Source organism: Mya arenaria, chromosome 3 (assembly GCF_026914265.1).
Source record: "Mya arenaria isolate MELC-2E11 chromosome 3, ASM2691426v1".
NCBI classification, from domain to species: domain Eukaryota; kingdom Metazoa; phylum Mollusca; class Bivalvia; order Myida; family Myidae; genus Mya; species Mya arenaria.
The window spans coordinates 47,420,470-47,437,316 of NC_069124.1; the positions used below are offsets into that span (position 1 = coordinate 47,420,470).

Below are 16,847 nucleotides of genomic sequence, written 5' to 3' on the forward strand. Positions count from 1 at the left end.
ACGAAAGTTAAGTGAGCGTTGGCATTACGCGACAATGCATTGCAACTTTTGGAGTATATATTGCATGGTTATCCCCATTACAGTTCGCATTTGCTTGCGTTTAATAGTAACTGCTTGAAGATTTTTTATAAAACTCCGAAAACTCATAACAATAAGTATTTGGAACGTTCATGCAAAGTTACCTTGGAAATAACGGAAAAGAAATCAATGAAACTTAGGACGTTAAAGCTGCACTCTCACAGATTTACAATTTGACATTTAAAAAAAAATGTTTCAGAATCAGCTTTCATTGTATTTTGGCATCAATTTTGGCATCAATACCTGCAATTCAGTCATGTTTGATAACTCATAATAGAACATACTAGTATCATAATTGTTTGGACAACTGCCGAAAATGTCATTTTTCTTATAAAAATTAGTAGCGCTTTTAGCCTTTAAAAATCAAAGTTCGAACGTAAATATAAAAAAAACGTGATCTGTTTATTTGTCAGCAATATTTCTCACTGGTTTCCATACATTTACGCAAAACATGGCTCATTCCAAGACTAAAAATAAAGGAGTTGTCAAAACCACCAATCTGTGAGAGTACAGCTTTAATGGACAACTGACAAATTGTGAATCAAAACGCTTTGACCGATATTTACAATTTTTTATCCCATTTCTTTCTTTATTTCGTTCAAATATATATATTTATTGTTCTGCGGGGCGGATCCAGGACTTGGTGTTAAAGGGGGCGGAACTTATTATTTTATTTTTATTCTAACTGTTTTTTTTTGGTCATATTTTTTCTCCTATATTGAAATAAACCTGCTAGTGATCCAAACCAAAAGTTACAAGCTTATATCGCATGCTATTTCCATTTCATTCAAATATCTATTGTCCTAACCCATTGTTACAATATAAGTATCTTCCATGGCCGAAATTGTAAGATAGGTTCATCCCGACACTGCGCGAGGGTTGGGATGAACCTATCTTAAACGAGCGGCTGAGGAAGATGCTTTTTTTCCCACCTCAGTTAAACAAAATTAAGTAAAAAATGTATTTTTTTGGTGGAACTCTTTTGTGTGTAGTGAAAATAAATGCGCTGGATATGTGATAATTCGTGGTTGTCATGGATATGCGCGCAGTGATTTAGATTGTGTTAATAGTCAAATCGGTCTTTAAACAGTTCTGAGGAGAGTTAAGCATTATTTCTTGAAAGGTGCGTGAAAACTTTTTCTGGTGACATTCGAAGCGAAAAATCATTTATTAGCATTATAAATATTGCCACAAGACATGTTTTCTATGATGCTTCAGACGACAGACTTCAACAAGGGAGGTAATTACAATGTGATGACCATTAAAAAGGAGTTCCATACGGGTACTTGTTTTATCTTTGCCCGTGGACAAGATAAGAATTTCTAACATGATTAAATCTTTGGATCTACTTATCTGAGGTGGGAGAAATGTACATCCCTTTGTATTTATTCAATATCTAAACATTTATCTTGGATCAATTAAACAAAAAGGCAATATTTTGCTGCTTTGTTATCTCCCCTTGTTTTCTCATATAACAATGTTCTTATTTTCAGTCTTACATATCATTTAATATAACATGTGTAAAGTGGGGATATGCTGGCTTCTTGCTAATGCAAAAATAAGTATGTTCAGCAGGTGAAAATATATGCGTCATTTTCACATGATTTGATATGTTAGTGTGGCGACATTAACGCATTACTTGTTAATGTCCACGATGGTTTTAACTGTCACCTATGAACCTTCACGTTGTCACTTGACCGGGAGGCTATTGGACACCTACCGTATTACCTCTAATAAATAATCATTATAAAGAATTCGTCGGACGACCCACTTCTGATTGACGTGCCAACAATCACGACCCTAACCATTTTGGGCTGAAATTGATACAATTTGAACCTCTGCAGCTGAAGTTCAGCGCCGTGGATACCGGTTTCCAGCTCTACCGGGCCGTCCATTCCCGTTATCAATGGGAGATGATCGACGGTACGTATGCAGTTCATGTTTCATATTTAATATATTTTTTCTGGTATGGCAAAAAGTTTCCAAACCGTTGCCATCATTTTAAACCATATAGATTTCGGTTCTGAGGGAGGGGCGCATGTCGAAAGGTTATGTACATAAGTTACGACCCCTTTAACGTCAATGCCAGGATTTAACCTTGCTCGAATTAAAACATAATTGTAAAGCATGATAAAAGGCGTTTCAGACAACATTATCAGCAGTGTTACGTTGACAACATTACATTGTTTCGCTGCAGACAACATTAACTAGTGTTGCACTGCAAACAACACTATATAGTGTTGCGCTGCAGACAACATTATCTATATGTTGTGTTGCACCTCAGACCTAATTATCTAGTGTTGCACGTCAGACCACATTAACTGATGATGCGCCTCAGACCACATTATCTAGTGTTGCACCTCAGACCACATTATCTAGTGTTGCACCTCAGACCACAGTATCTAGTGTTGAACCTTAGACCACATTATCTAGTGTTGCACCTCAAACCACATTATCTAGTGTTGCGCCTCAGGCCACATTATCTAGTGTTGCGCCTCAGGCCACATTATCAAGTGTTGCGCCTCAGACCACATTATATTGTGTTGCGCCTCAGACCACATTATCTAGTGTTGCGCCTCAGGCCACATTTATCTAGTGTTGCGCCTCAGGCCACATTATCAAGTGTTGCGCCTCAGACCACATTATATTGTGTTGCGCCTCGGACCACATTATCTAGTTTTGCGCCTTAGACCACATTATCTAGTGTTGCACCTCAGACCACATAAACTGGTGTTGCACCTCAGACCACATTAACTGGTGTTGCGCCTCAGACCACATTATCTAGTGTTGCACCTCAGACCACCTTATCTAGCGTTGCACCTCAGACCACATTAACTGGTGTTGCACCTCAGACCACATTAAATGGTGAGGCGCCTCAGACAACATTTTTTGGTATTGCACCTCAGACCACATTATCTAGTGTTGCACCTCAGACCACATTCACTAGTGTTGCACCTCAGACCACATTATCCGGTGTTGCGTCTAAGACCACTTTATCTAGATTGCACCTTAGATCACATTAAATGGTGTGGCGCCTCTGACAACATTTTCTAGTGTTGCACCTCAGACCACATTATCTAGTGTTGCACCTCAGACCACAGTAACTAGTGTTGCACCTCAGACCACATTATATAGTGTTGCGTCTTAGACCACATTATCTAGTGTTGCGCCTTAGACCACATTAACTAGTGTTGCGCCTCAGACCACATTATCTAGTGTTGCACATTGTGTTGCGCCTCAGACCACATTATCTAGTGTTGCACATCAGACCACATTAACTGGTGTTGCACCTCAGACCATATTAACTGGTGTTGCGCCTCAGACCACATTATCTAGTGTTGCACCTCAGACCACCTTATCTAGCGTTGCACCTCAGACCACATTAACTGTTGTTGCGCCTCAGACAACATTAATTGGTGTGGCGCCTCTGACCACATTATCTAGTGTTGCACCTCAGGCCACATTATCTAATGTTGCACCTCAGACCACATTAACTTGTGTTGCCCTTCAGACAACATTGTTTAGTGTTGCGCTGCAGACCACATTAATTGGTGTTGCGCTGCAGACAACATTGTTTAGTGTTGCGCTGCAGACCACATTAACTAGTGTTACGCTGCATACAACATTGTTTAGTGTTGCGCTGCAGACCACATTAACTAGTGTTGCGCTGCAGACAACATTGTTTAGTGTTGCGCTGCAGACAACATTGTTTAGCGTTGCGCTCCAGAACACATTAAGAAGTGTTGCGCTTCAGACCACGTTAACTGGTGTTGCGCTGCAGACAGCATTGTTTAGTGTTGCGCTGCAGACGCATTGTTTAGTGTTGCGCTGCAGACCATATTTACCAGTGTTGATAGCTCAAGGGTCAATGTTATACTTGTAGGTCAATAAATCCAAAACAAAAGGATTTCAAAGGGTAGCACCGAATAATTGCAATCATACACGAGCGCCTATACATACATGTAGACACACTCGCTCGAAACGTCGTAGTAAAATGTGGGTGAAGTAACACATACATAAATTATATTAGCAATGCTTAAAGTCGGAAGATGATCCGCGGAAAATTCTCTGCATTAAGACCAAAGGTTTTGCAATGGAAATTTCCTTACTACTGTTCTTGTTTAATCCACTGTAGATACTTTCTTAATTGCACTCTTTTTATATGTAGGAATGTTGCAAGAAAAAAATAGCAACCTTGGATGGTAGAATTTCGGTAGCCGTTAAAATACGATGTACGGTAGCCACCATCTTATAAGGCTAACAAAATAATTGTTGTTGTTTTCTTACCCCGACCGATCCTATTAATTCCTCCGCATCCTACACTTTTTATGCTGTAGCTTGGAATTTCCCGTAATTCCCAAATAAATGTGCACTTTTGACTGCATATGTTAAACCATTATTTCACCATTTTATATTCAAAATTTCCTGCAAAAGTGAAATACCCTGTTATTGGTCAGTTTGGTACAGAAGCTCGGTTCTCAAAAAAATGGCTATCCTTCATTTTTTGAAGAAGTTAGTGGTAACGAAGAACTTTTTATTTTGGCCTGATATCTTTTATTGTTTTATTTATTTTTTGGCATGTACGTATTACTTTCACCACAAAAGACAGACAAGAAAACTAAGTTAATGTGAATAAGAAAATCCAGACAAAGATTGTTGGTAAAAATGGAACCCTTATTTTCATTTCTATTTTTTACTGTCAATTTCAAATATATTATGGTAAATTTGGCTTAATATGTCGTATTTGTCTTTAAAATTGTGAACGTTTAACGGTTATACATTTTTTTATTTTATTTATAACGCTGTTCTTTTTTTACAGTTTTAAGGATGCAGAAAGGGCTATTTTGAAAGACTCGTCAAATAAGTTTTTGTCTATTCCAGATCCAAATGAAGGTAACTTTTTGTACCGACTTTAATTAAAACAATATAAAACAATCCCATTTTGTATTTAAGCAAATTACACCTATACTCATTCAAAATGTTATTAATAATTTTGTACCATTATTATTAATTGTATTATATATAGTATATATTGTTAAGGTGTGCTGAAGGTAGCAACCAGAGTTGCCGTCACCGACATTAAACCAGTAGTAGATGAGGTAGGACAAGATTATGTATAGTTCATAAAAATAAGACGTTAAACTATGCAGTACGCTTATAAATTGAATGTTTGCAATTATTGATACAAGTTTAATATTTTCTTTGATAATATGTTTTGATGTATTTTCTCCTTAGTAATGATATATATTTGATGTTTGTAACGTATTTTGTTCATATGCATAACCATGTTAATTAATGACGAACTGTATGTTTAATTCCGAATAAACTATAATATCCCTATCCAAGTTTGCAATTTTATAACTTATATTTGAAATATTAAAAACTACATCAACAGCATATATTTTCGATTATTATATATATGATAAAAAGATATTTGATCATACATGTACAACTGAAATTTTAGCATATAACATTAATTTGTTTCTTAATGGTTGTGTGTTCGCCTGCTGTATTCATTTTGACATAATATTTTTCCAGAGCCTAGAGATAATCGTGCACTTGCAGTCTGTGTGGACAGACGGACGTCTGCAGGTAGCGTCCCTGGCCCCAAACCAGAGCGTTGCGCTTCCGGAAGTGCTACTGTGGCGGATGTGGACGCCGGATGTGTACCTGGAACCCGAGTGGAATAGCGCGGGAGTTGATGAGAAAAGGGGTGTCCGAATGTTCGCTTCCGGCGTTATGGGCGAGAGTAGGAGGTATGTACTCCGACGTTTGATGGTACCAGATTTATTTCATGACAACAATGTTTCTCCTACCCCTGACACATAGTCGGATACCCCTTTACACTTCTACATAATGCTTTGTTGTATACCGTGGGCGATTTGGCTAAGAAAATCTCGTAAAAATGAATTATTAAGTTTCAACTGAGACAGTTTCATTGGTTCCGCAAGGTACTAATGCGGAAATATACACATATTTGCACTAATGTTTTCCCGTAGAAAAGGAAGGGAACGCTCGAATCGATCTCGGTCTGCCTTGTCATTACAAATTTTATAACAGCTACCTATACCACTCCGCGGCCTATGGACAACTGATAATAAAGGTTTATTGAAAAGTAGTTGATTGTTACATGCGTTTTTGAAGAAGAGTTGTCTCCCCTGCCTCAAGAATTTTCATTAAAACGAGAATTTGTCAGTAAATTTTCCCACGGTACATCTTTGAAGCGTAATGGAGAAAGTACTATGGTTGATATCGGGTCATTTAATCCATAGAATATGTACTTAACTTTACACATAGATAAATATAAAACACCCGGATGTACGGGGCTACTTTTTTTCTGACCGTTGCCACACATTCGTCTGTTGTACGATATATTTCTTTTGCTTACATTACCATTTAGAGAGAAGGAATGTAACTGCTGAATATGTTTTGCTCAACTTCAAGTATCAATATATCGTTTGTAAGAATATTAGTGAATATTTATTTCGGATATGTTTCCAAAGTCGAACAAGGTTACTAAATTTTAAAAGAATTTACTATAGAATGGTAAGAAATATTTTGAGTGCCAAACTGTATTTCTTGATTTAAATGATCTAAAATTATCAATTTAATGTGACAGTATAAAAAGTCCTGAAAAGGAACCTGGAAGAGCTTACGTACTTCAGAGGTCAATGGTTTGAAGATAAATGATAAGAAATATTACGCACGCCGCTGCAATATGGACAAAATGTACATGCACGCCTGTTGGATATTGCCGACTCACCACACTCAGGGTAAAGGCGACGGAAACGTCTCTGGTGATCCTTGCTTGGCTGGCCAAGGTCCGTATTTGTAAAGTATACCTGTTTTATATGTCCACCTCTTTACATGATGAAGGCGACTGTGCCGTGTTAAATGACTCATACCTGGCTGGCAAAGGAGAGGGCCGCAATTGTAATGTGTAATACTATCATATCTGCATTTCCACAGGATGAAGGCGAGGGTACCATTGTGAGGTTAGCCATGCCTGTCTGGACAAGGAGAGGTCCGTTATTGTAATGTGTAATGCTATCATATCTGCATTTCCACAGGATGAAGGCGACGGTACCATGTGAGGTTAGCCATGCCTGGCTGGCCAAGGAGAGGTCCGTAATTGTAATGTGTAATACTATCATTTCTGCATTTTCACAGGATGAAGGCGACGGTACCATGTGAGGTTAGCCATGCCTGGCTGGCCAAGGAGAGGTCTTTAATTGTAATGTGTAATACTATCATTTCTGCATTTCCACAGGATGAAGGCGACGGTACCATGTGAGGTTAGCCATGCCTGGCTGGCCAAGGAGAGGTCCGTAATTGTAATGTGTAATTACTATCATAGTACATCTGTTTTTGCATTTCTGCATCTGAACAGGATGAAGGCGACGGTACCATGTGAGGTTAGCCATGTTTGGCTGGCCGAGGAGAGGTCTATCTGCACCACCAGGCTGACTTCCTGTGAGTAGCCGGTAGTCGTGCCACATGTGTGTAACATAGGGTCGCAATGAATAATTTAGTTTGCCTTACCCGACTCACAAAATTCCCGCACCCCGAGTTTTAAAGCCGATGTTCAAATTTAAAATAAATAATGTGCTGTTTTTTTTCATTACGAAATTAATGGGTTATGAAGAAGCAGAAATAAAAAGCCTCCTTCCCATGTACCTACCTACCTAGTTAGCTAGCTACCAACCCCTTAACATGTGGTTTGGAGAAGGCCAATAACTTATTTTTAATTGCGGCTTATTAAAGGCTTAACGAAGATAAGAATACTTCAGGTAGCGAAAGGTTAGTTAAGTTAAGAACATGTGAACTACTGCACTAAAGGTAAGAGCATATGATAAATTGCATTTCGTCCAACCGCAAGCGTTTCATGAAATAAGAAATGTAAAATAATTAATGCAAAGCACGTCTAACAGAAATCAGTCGTGATTGTTATGTAATAGTTAGATGACATGACGTAAAATCTTAATTATAAAGAATAGGCGGAGTGAGCGTAGCCAACGAGGCCTTCTAAATCTTTAAAACTTAACTTCAAAATTATCTAACTGACTCAAAATACAACCTCATTGAGTGACACATTGTCGACGCAAAATAGGACACAGGGTGTGAGAATCGGATAAGCGGCGTTAGGCGCCCTTTTTAATGATTACTTGTTGCCTATCTGCAATTTCATTGGCTGAAATTGTATGTTGTTTTCTAAACTAGAATATATCTCCTAGATTCGCACCACGATGAGGAATTAGAACTGTACTGGTTGCTGGATGAGCCCCTGCAGCTTAAGTTCAGCGCCGTGGATACCGGCTCCCAGCTCTACCGGGCCGTCCACTCCCGTTGTGAATGGGAGATGATTGATGGTACGGATAGCAAGTTAAAATAATGTAATTATACACGCACGAAAAACGACTATATTACGGATCCAACATAAATGACGCAACGCCATTTGTTTAGGACTGGTCACGCGATGACCCCATATTTTTTCCATATTGGGTTACCAAATTGATATCGTACCAAAATGGCGTCTTTTTTCCCGAATTCGATGAATAAATGAAACATTTAAACATCTAAACAGATTGTCGACGTGATATATACGTTAAAGGGTTAGTAAATGACCCGATATGCGATATACGGGGCGCAGGAGACCATATTCGGGTTTGAGCTTCGCTTTCACCCGATATGGTTTCCTTTGCCCCGTATATCCCATATCGGGCCACCTACTAACCTTGTAACTTAAAATATCTAACATCTAATTATACAAACATGTATAAAATTACGCTTCCATTCTTTTAAACATTTTCCTTATTTTATTAATTACAGGTCATCCGTCATCATGTTTGGAGGTTCAGTTTCACATTACTCGGAAGTTCAAGTCGATCTTGTTCCGTGTGTACCTACCAAGCTTTCTGGCGGTCATGATGGCATGGGCAAGCTTCTGGATTCACCGTGACGAGGCGTCCGCGCGCATCAAGCTTGGGACGCTTGTCAGCTGGGTGGTTGTCACAGAGTACATGTCCATCGAGTATGCCTTCCCGCGGTACCTTGACTACCCGGCAGGAAACGTGTGGATGATTGGCTGTGTCGTGTTCACCTGGTTGTCCTTTATCCTATACGTGGCGATCCACGTGGTCCGCCGGAAGGAGAAGACGGCCGCGCGCCACGAGGATGAACGTGAGAAGGCGAAGGACAAGTACCATAAACGGACCGGGGAGCGCCTTCAGTCCGTTTCCAGTTTACACCCAGTGAGTTGCAGTTGTAAACACATTCGTGCTTTCTCGCATTGTTTCTCGCTTTTGTAACATTTATTTGAATTATTATGAAATGAACATCGTTCTTGGAAAATCGCTCATGCGAGCTTTGTTTTAAACGTTTAAATTTACAGTAAGGCACACAGAATATGTTCGTGGAAACAAACATATTTTCTTGTAGTAATGCATTTTACTCTTAAACTCATTTGACTTAAATAATAATAATAATAAAGAAGGAAATACGCATATAAAGTGTATACAGGTAAAAAGAGATTGGCAATATGTTGGCGCTTTTTAATTGGGGTATTTGTGGCCGCGTAATCAATCACTTTATAAAGGCTAATAATTTTTATTTGTACATAAAGCATACGCCTGTTTATCATTAAAGTCAAACGAGTTTAACATAAGAATGCATTCAAAAAAGTTCTTTGCCTCAACCTATATTGTTCGCCATTTCTTTGAAAATTAACATATATTTTATTTATTTCCAGGACGGCCATGTTGACAAACGAGGACTAAAAGGGTACTCTGTCTTGCAAAACATGGCGAAAGTACGTCTCTTTCATGTGACAATTACGTCCTTCGCGCTCGAACGCTGGTGTCGGATTTTGTATGGACTAGCGTTCTCCATCTTCGTTTTGGTTTTCGTCATTGTTTTTAATTCAAACGAGGCATAAAAATGTGTAAGGTTATGGTAACCCGACCCTATCTACGAATTAGAAGCCAACCCTTCCTTTTTCAAAGTCATTTTTTCAATTATGTGTTTTAATATGTTGTTTAAAACCATTAAAGCTGCACAGCTCTCACAGATATACCGTTTTTACAACTTTGTTTTGTCTTGGAAAGAGCAATTTTTTGCGTAAATATCTGCAAACCAATTATAAAAGATTGCTGACAAAAGATCAGATCGCAGATGTTCATATTTCCGTTAGAAAATTGATGTTTTATGGCCTAAACCGTTACTATCGGCTTAAGAAAAATGCATTAAACATCAATGTTTGAACTTAAATATAAAACTCTGCGATCTGATCTTTTGTCAGCAGTCTTATATCACTGGTTTCCATGCATTTTCGCAAAAAATGGCTCGCTCCAAGACAAAAAATAAAAAAAAAAAAATATTTCAAAACGTTCAATCTGTGAGAGTGCAGCTTTAAAGCTTTATACTGTAGATTACCACAACACCATTATCCAATGGTGACAATAGTGTTTTTACATAAATGACTTATAAAAATAAAGAAAATAATAAAACCCCTTCTTACTCTACCTATTTTTGAAAAGGATGTTACCTTAACCGAATCATTTGTTTTTGGCCTGGGTTGATACTTCAGCTATACAATAAATAGGACTTAAAATCTTCAGCTATACAATAAATAGGACTAAAAATCGCTTATTAAAAAAGTTAAAAAGTTGATTGGATAAAACCTCTATAATATGAATAAGGTAATGGCTGCGCAGGAAGATCAAAATATAACTATAAATAATAACAGATATAATTTTTGGCGAAATAGAACATTAATGTATTGTTCTCGGTTTACTTTACCAATAAACTGTAATCATGGTAATAGATGTTAGAATATCATTAAGTATAAAACCGTTTGTCAAAGTATTGCAACTGACGTGTTTATGATAACAAGGTTAGCACAAATGAATATATTGTGATGGAATGTACATGTACGAATTAAGAAAGAAATAAAACTACACAAAAAAGAAGGATTCTTTCTCGTTTTATTTATCATACTGAAAAATAAAAAAATCTGTTTAATATAACTATATACACAAGAAATGAACGCATATGTGGAGCATTGAAAAAGAAAACATTCTTATGTCAACATGTCAAGTGAAATAGGAACGAGGTAATTGATAAAATTGCTTGCTCAAAATGCATTGTACATAAAATGGAATGTTTTTTTTAATATTTCAATAATTTGAGTTCATACATATTTTAAAACAACATAATGTAATGTGTATGTATGTAATGTATATAATATTGATATACAATTAAACTTAATCTCATTAATTATGCGATTGCACATTGAAGCCACACTTTAAAATGGTGCAGATTCCATGTACAAAAAGAACTAACAGTAAAGACTCAAAGACTGTCATATATACATCTACATGTACCTAAAGTACGAATGTATCACGGGAGTAAAATGTGTCATACAGAGGACTGGTATAGTCCATAATAATCTATATTGCGTATAAAACCGTCCCTACGATAAAAAGTGCACAAAATCAGATCTAACTCATATATCATGATTTATTTGCCGTGCTAATCAAAACAGTCTAAGCAACCACTGTCACAATCACAGTCATCACCATCGCCGCAACAGTCATCGTTAGTATTTGTGTCCGTGTGGTCTTTCTCTCGTTTCTTCTCATCTTTTCCCTGTTCGCCATGCTGAAGAACAATGTCGGTTGGACTGGCAACAGACGTCGGCTGTTGGGAGACTACACCATTGTCGGATCCTTCATCGTCGGACATGTCTGCAGACGGTAAAGGTGTGATGCTAGAGTTTACACTTGGTCAGCCTGTTTTTCTGTGTTTTACCCCGCTGAGCTTCGAGTACATGTATCTAAAATATGGCAACGGCTTCTGTTCATTTATATTCTTCTTTAACTTTTAGGTATTTATATAGATATTGGGAATTTATATATTAGGTATATATATATATATATATATATATATATATATATATATATATATATATATATATATAAATATATATATATATATATATATATATATATATATATATATATGAGGTAAATCTCGGCGGGAGGGGCCGGGGGTGAATTTCAAAAGGTTGTGCCCCTAAGCTACGCCCCTCTAACGTCAATTTCTGGGTCCGCCCCTTATAAGATACAATAGAACATTGTTTTTAAAAAGAAAAATCCCTGCTTTGTGTCGCGTCCGCAGGGAACGAGAACATGGAATAAACGATTTCCGAACTCTTATTACACTGTTGCCTGTCACCCTTGTCCTATTTCGAAAATGTAATCTCGACTTTCCAATAGACCATAATCTTTTGCGGCATGGTGACTTCCGGTTTATTTCCGGGTTATAACGAAGTATAATAACAGCGATTAATACGGACTAATTATCATTCTATGTTTGTTATATTTTTTTTTTTATTAGATTTGTCATTTTAATGAGTTTATATTGCATTATTGTGATATTATTTGAATGTCATGAGTTATAAATCGCTTGACTGTTTACCTGGACAGTTAGTTCTGGTGGGTGGGGTAGATGGTTCAGAAAAGACTGCGGTTACTATTCTTATTGGAGTATTATTAACAGCAAATAATTATCATCTATTCTTAAACATTTGTTTTGAAAATTAACACAAATAATATATTAGTCTGTTTTACTATCTGACTGTCATAATCTATAATGAGGAATCTATACATTACCAGGTATAACTACATGTACTGTATGTAATAGTCTTATGAATGAACATATATAAATCAGCATCAATATAGATTATGATATTTATACTGCTCGGTGTATTTTATTACTATGTTATAAACATTTTACTTAGAAAGAGTAATTATGTCATGCTGTCACATGTGTAGTCTTCTGAATGATTTGTTACTAGTTAGTTATGTTTAAATATTATGATGGCCACCCAAATAGTCGCATACACCCAGGCCTGGAATTAAATCGGGGTCCAGATTGTCTTAAAACTCATCCATAAATAAGTCTGAGAGTAACTTACCTTTTTTATAAAAAATATACTTTTTATGTTCCATTCCTTTCTTTACAGATATGATTCAAATATGCGGATGTTATCTTCTGAGATCATTACTATCAATGAAGAACATCACTACAATTGGTTGGGCTGCTAGATTGGTAGCAACGTGATGGACAGCTAGTGCCTGTTGAAACACTATTGTTGGTTGGGCATCTATTGCTTACTGGACACTATATTGGATGGGCCATACGTGTTGGTTGAACAATTATAAATGGTTGGACCGGAAGTGTTGGTTGGACCATCAGTGTTGTTTGGACTGCTTGTTGGACAGAATGTGTGATGGACAACTAGTGTTATTGAATCACTGTTGGATATACAGCTATTGTTTATCGGATAGCTATACTCAGTTGATTTACATGTTTTGGTTGAACAACTTTTAATGGATGGACAAGAAGTGTTGGTTTGACCACAAGTGTTGATTGGACTGTATTTAATGGATGGATATCTAGTTGAGCCTGATTTGAACGCAATGAAGTGATGATTGAACGGCTACTGTAGGTTGTCAGGTCATATTGGTTGGATTCCCATTGCTAGTACTTGTTGGATCTCTTTTGTTGGTTGAACTGTTGTTTTTTGACTGTTATTATTGATATTCATACATGTATAATATGTTAAGTGCTTAGTATTTAACACTTATAACTATTATTATTATCATAAGAGATATTATTATTCAATAATCATATAAATTAAATATTTTTTTTATGTCCTTGTACTTACATTTAAAATGTGCATCATATTGTTTTATTATATGAACAACTCTTTTTATAGATATTTAAATAAATATTAATTCTGTACAACCATTTTTTGTTTGTTTTGCTATAATTTGCATGATAGTATCAGACATTTTCTACAGATATGATAAATTTGTCATAAAAAATCAAAAAAATCAGAGCTCATGGTGTTCATAATATAATGATTCTAATCAAAATGAATAAGTTGAATTGCATCATTGAATGTATGATTCTTCATTAAATATGATGAGATCTTCTGCCAACTGATCTTAAGGGACCTGCACCATTAAAACTGCAATCTCACAGATTAACTGATTTTGATATCATTGCTTTCAATTCAGTCAATCATATAAAATGATTCACAATAGAACAGATCTCAGTTGTTTGAAACACTGTCAAAAGACTCCATTTTCTTAAAGCGTTAGTAACGCTTCTAACCATAAATATCAATTTTCAAACAAAGATATGTAAAAATGTTATCTGATCTTCTATCAGCAATCTTATATCACTGGTTTTCAGACATTTTTTTGTCAAAACAGTCAAGATATGTAAAAATGTTTCCTGATCTTCTATCAGCAATCTTATATCACTGGTTTTCAGACATTTTTTGTCAAAACGGTCAGTCTGTGAGAATGCAGCTTTAGACTTGAGCACTATATTTACAATGATGAACAATCTTAGTTATGGAAATTTGAATACATAGCAACAGATGTATTTAATCATTCAAGTGTTGAAATATTATGTATGATCTTGCTGGACATGAGCCTACTGTTTCTACAAATTTGCATGTGTACCAAGTTTCATTTAAATCTCAAGGCTGTTTGAATTGGGGCCAAGAAAATATTCGGCCTACTGTACGCTAACGACACCTGGGCTTATTGACTATAAAAATACTAAAGTAACATGATAGGAAAAAGCTCGAACCAAGGGCTGCCGGTATACTAGCACGGCGCTCCTACAAACTAAGTTAACCGGGTGGCTAGTTATTGCCCACAAACGTTAACTCGATTTTATGTCTTTTTAATATTAACCATGGAAATTAAACAGTCATTGGAATAAAAAGATCATAGACAATCATATTAATAAAAACGTTTTTTATACAATTTAATAATAACATTAAACATTATATAATTCAAAAACAATAAATTGTCCTTGGTATGCAATAATTCCTTTAAAGGTTCATTTGCCAATGGTTAAAAAACCCATCTTTCTTCTTTTTGAAAAATCTCTTGTTCGACTGTTATCGGCTATGAAGTGTTGTTTCACATCCTGTGTCATAATTTTAAGTTCTAAACGTCTACTTTTTGTATCAAACATTTAAATCTATGTCACTTGTGTGCATTTCTTTAGTCCTTGCAGTCAAGGAAAGTTTTCATTCATATTGACACACTTCATTTACTTTATCTCTGTTCTTGAACCGAATCCAGTCTCTTGTGTTTTGAACAAAAATATCTTGTAAAACCACTGATATAGCAGGTGCTATCAGATTAATGGTATCAACTGCCTACTCCTGTTGACCATCAACTTGGCTGACTCAAACATCCGGAATGGACATCTCTGAAATTAAATAAAATAGTTTTATCATCATCCAAGTTAGCCAGAAAAATAAAAATATAAAACACTCTAAAGAGGCTGTTAAAGCTGCACTCTTACAGATTTACCGTTTTGACAACTTTTTTTTATTTGTTGTCTTGGAATGAGGCAATTTCTGCGTAAATATCTGCAAACCAGTGATATTAGCCTGCTGACAAAAAAATCAGATCACAGATTTTCATATCTCCATTTGAAAATTATAATTTTATGGCTAATTTTAAAAACGTTACTAACGGTTTAAGAAAAATGCATTAAACAATTTTTTTAGATATGAACAGCTGTGATCCGATGTTTTGCCAGCAGTCTTATATTACTGGTTTTGTGCAGGTTTGCATAAATTGGCTCGTTCGAAGACAATAAATAAAACAGTTGTCAAAATGTTTAATCTGTGAGAATGCAGCTTTAATATCAGTCAGATATTTAAATAGTTACAATATACTAGTACATTATTTATAAGCTGCTATTCTATGACCTGAATATTTGTTTATATACAGCACAGCAGTCAGTATTTAAATGCCCTTCTTAATCAAATTATGCTTTAAGCTTCATTTACCTGACTGCTTTAAAGTTGCATATTTTAAAAATTTCACACTATTTGCAAAATATTATTAATTTAAATTAATAACAAACTCAACAAACCACAATTTAATGCATATTTCATAACAATCAATATGTATTTGAAGTCTTTGAGAACTACTATGAGTCTTTTGTTATTTTACCCCACCCACTTAAATATGTACTGAAGTTGGGTATAAACGTCGAAAACTTCATTGACATTTAGAAAAAAAACAGTAGAAATTTATAGAAAAATGTATAAACTGATGTTCCTAACAGGTTTTACTCACCTATCAATCTATTTTGCCAATTATGCTCTTCCTTTCACTCGTATCGATAACTAGGAAATTGAATGCGGAAATAAACCGGAAGTCACCTTTGTCGCAAAGCATTCTGGTCTTCTGGAATAAGGCGATATTATCGCGATTGATGATTGTATTATTGAAACCCTGTCGTTACAAATTTCATTGGTGTGTTAAAGTAAATTTAAACATAAACTTATATGTTGTATTTTCCAAAAAAACTTAAGATATTTACCTGAACGTGATTCTTCTTTTACTCTATTTATAGCTTATAAATGGGGATGGTAAGTAGGTGGGAAGTTAAAACCCCACGCAGCGGTTACTTCCCTTCGCCCACATCATGCATCGAATCGGAAGCATGCGGGAGATTGCCGAGTTGTTGATTGTTTCGGTATGTGCCAAACGTGGCAGTGAACTCGATTGCAGCGACACATTTATGAAAGTTTGTTCGAAAGCATGGGTTATTACCATTTTTAGGTCGTAGCTATTTATGATGGATTACCAACTTTAAAAGTTAAAGAATCTGATCATGAATGGTTATAGCTTGACTTTGGGGCAATTCGACTTTACGTACCT

At 36.0% G+C, this 16,847-nt stretch overlaps 1 protein-coding gene and 2 long non-coding RNA genes across 3 annotated transcripts; 2 read left to right on the forward strand and 1 right to left on the reverse strand.

Moving 5' to 3' along the window:
- Nucleotides 1-1,287: 1,287 nt before the first annotated feature.
- On the forward strand, nt 1,288-9,854 carry LOC128226075 (glycine receptor subunit alpha-2-like). The gene is made up of 10 exons (XM_052935968.1): nt 1,288-1,318; nt 1,923-2,001; nt 4,898-4,971; nt 5,119-5,177; nt 5,617-5,834; nt 7,149-7,202; nt 7,349-7,402; nt 8,299-8,447; nt 8,908-9,307; nt 9,827-9,854. The coding sequence occupies exons 1-10, from the start codon at nt 1,288-1,290 to the stop codon at nt 9,852-9,854; spliced, it is 1,146 nt and encodes a 381-aa protein (XP_052791928.1).
- Nucleotides 9,855-12,374: 2,520 nt separating this feature from the next.
- LOC128228476 (uncharacterized) lies at nt 12,375-13,890 on the forward strand. The gene is made up of 2 exons (XR_008259930.1): nt 12,375-12,448; nt 13,103-13,890. It is a non-coding gene; the product is annotated as an uncharacterized LOC128228476 (long non-coding RNA).
- A 1,018-nt stretch (nt 13,891-14,908) lies between these two features.
- LOC128228474 (uncharacterized) lies at nt 14,909-16,365 on the reverse strand. Its single transcript, XR_008259929.1, has 2 exons — nt 16,260-16,365; nt 14,909-15,378 (listed from the first exon to the last, which is right to left on the reverse strand). It is a non-coding gene; the product is annotated as an uncharacterized LOC128228474 (long non-coding RNA).
- Between the last annotated feature and the right edge of the window lie 482 nt (nt 16,366-16,847).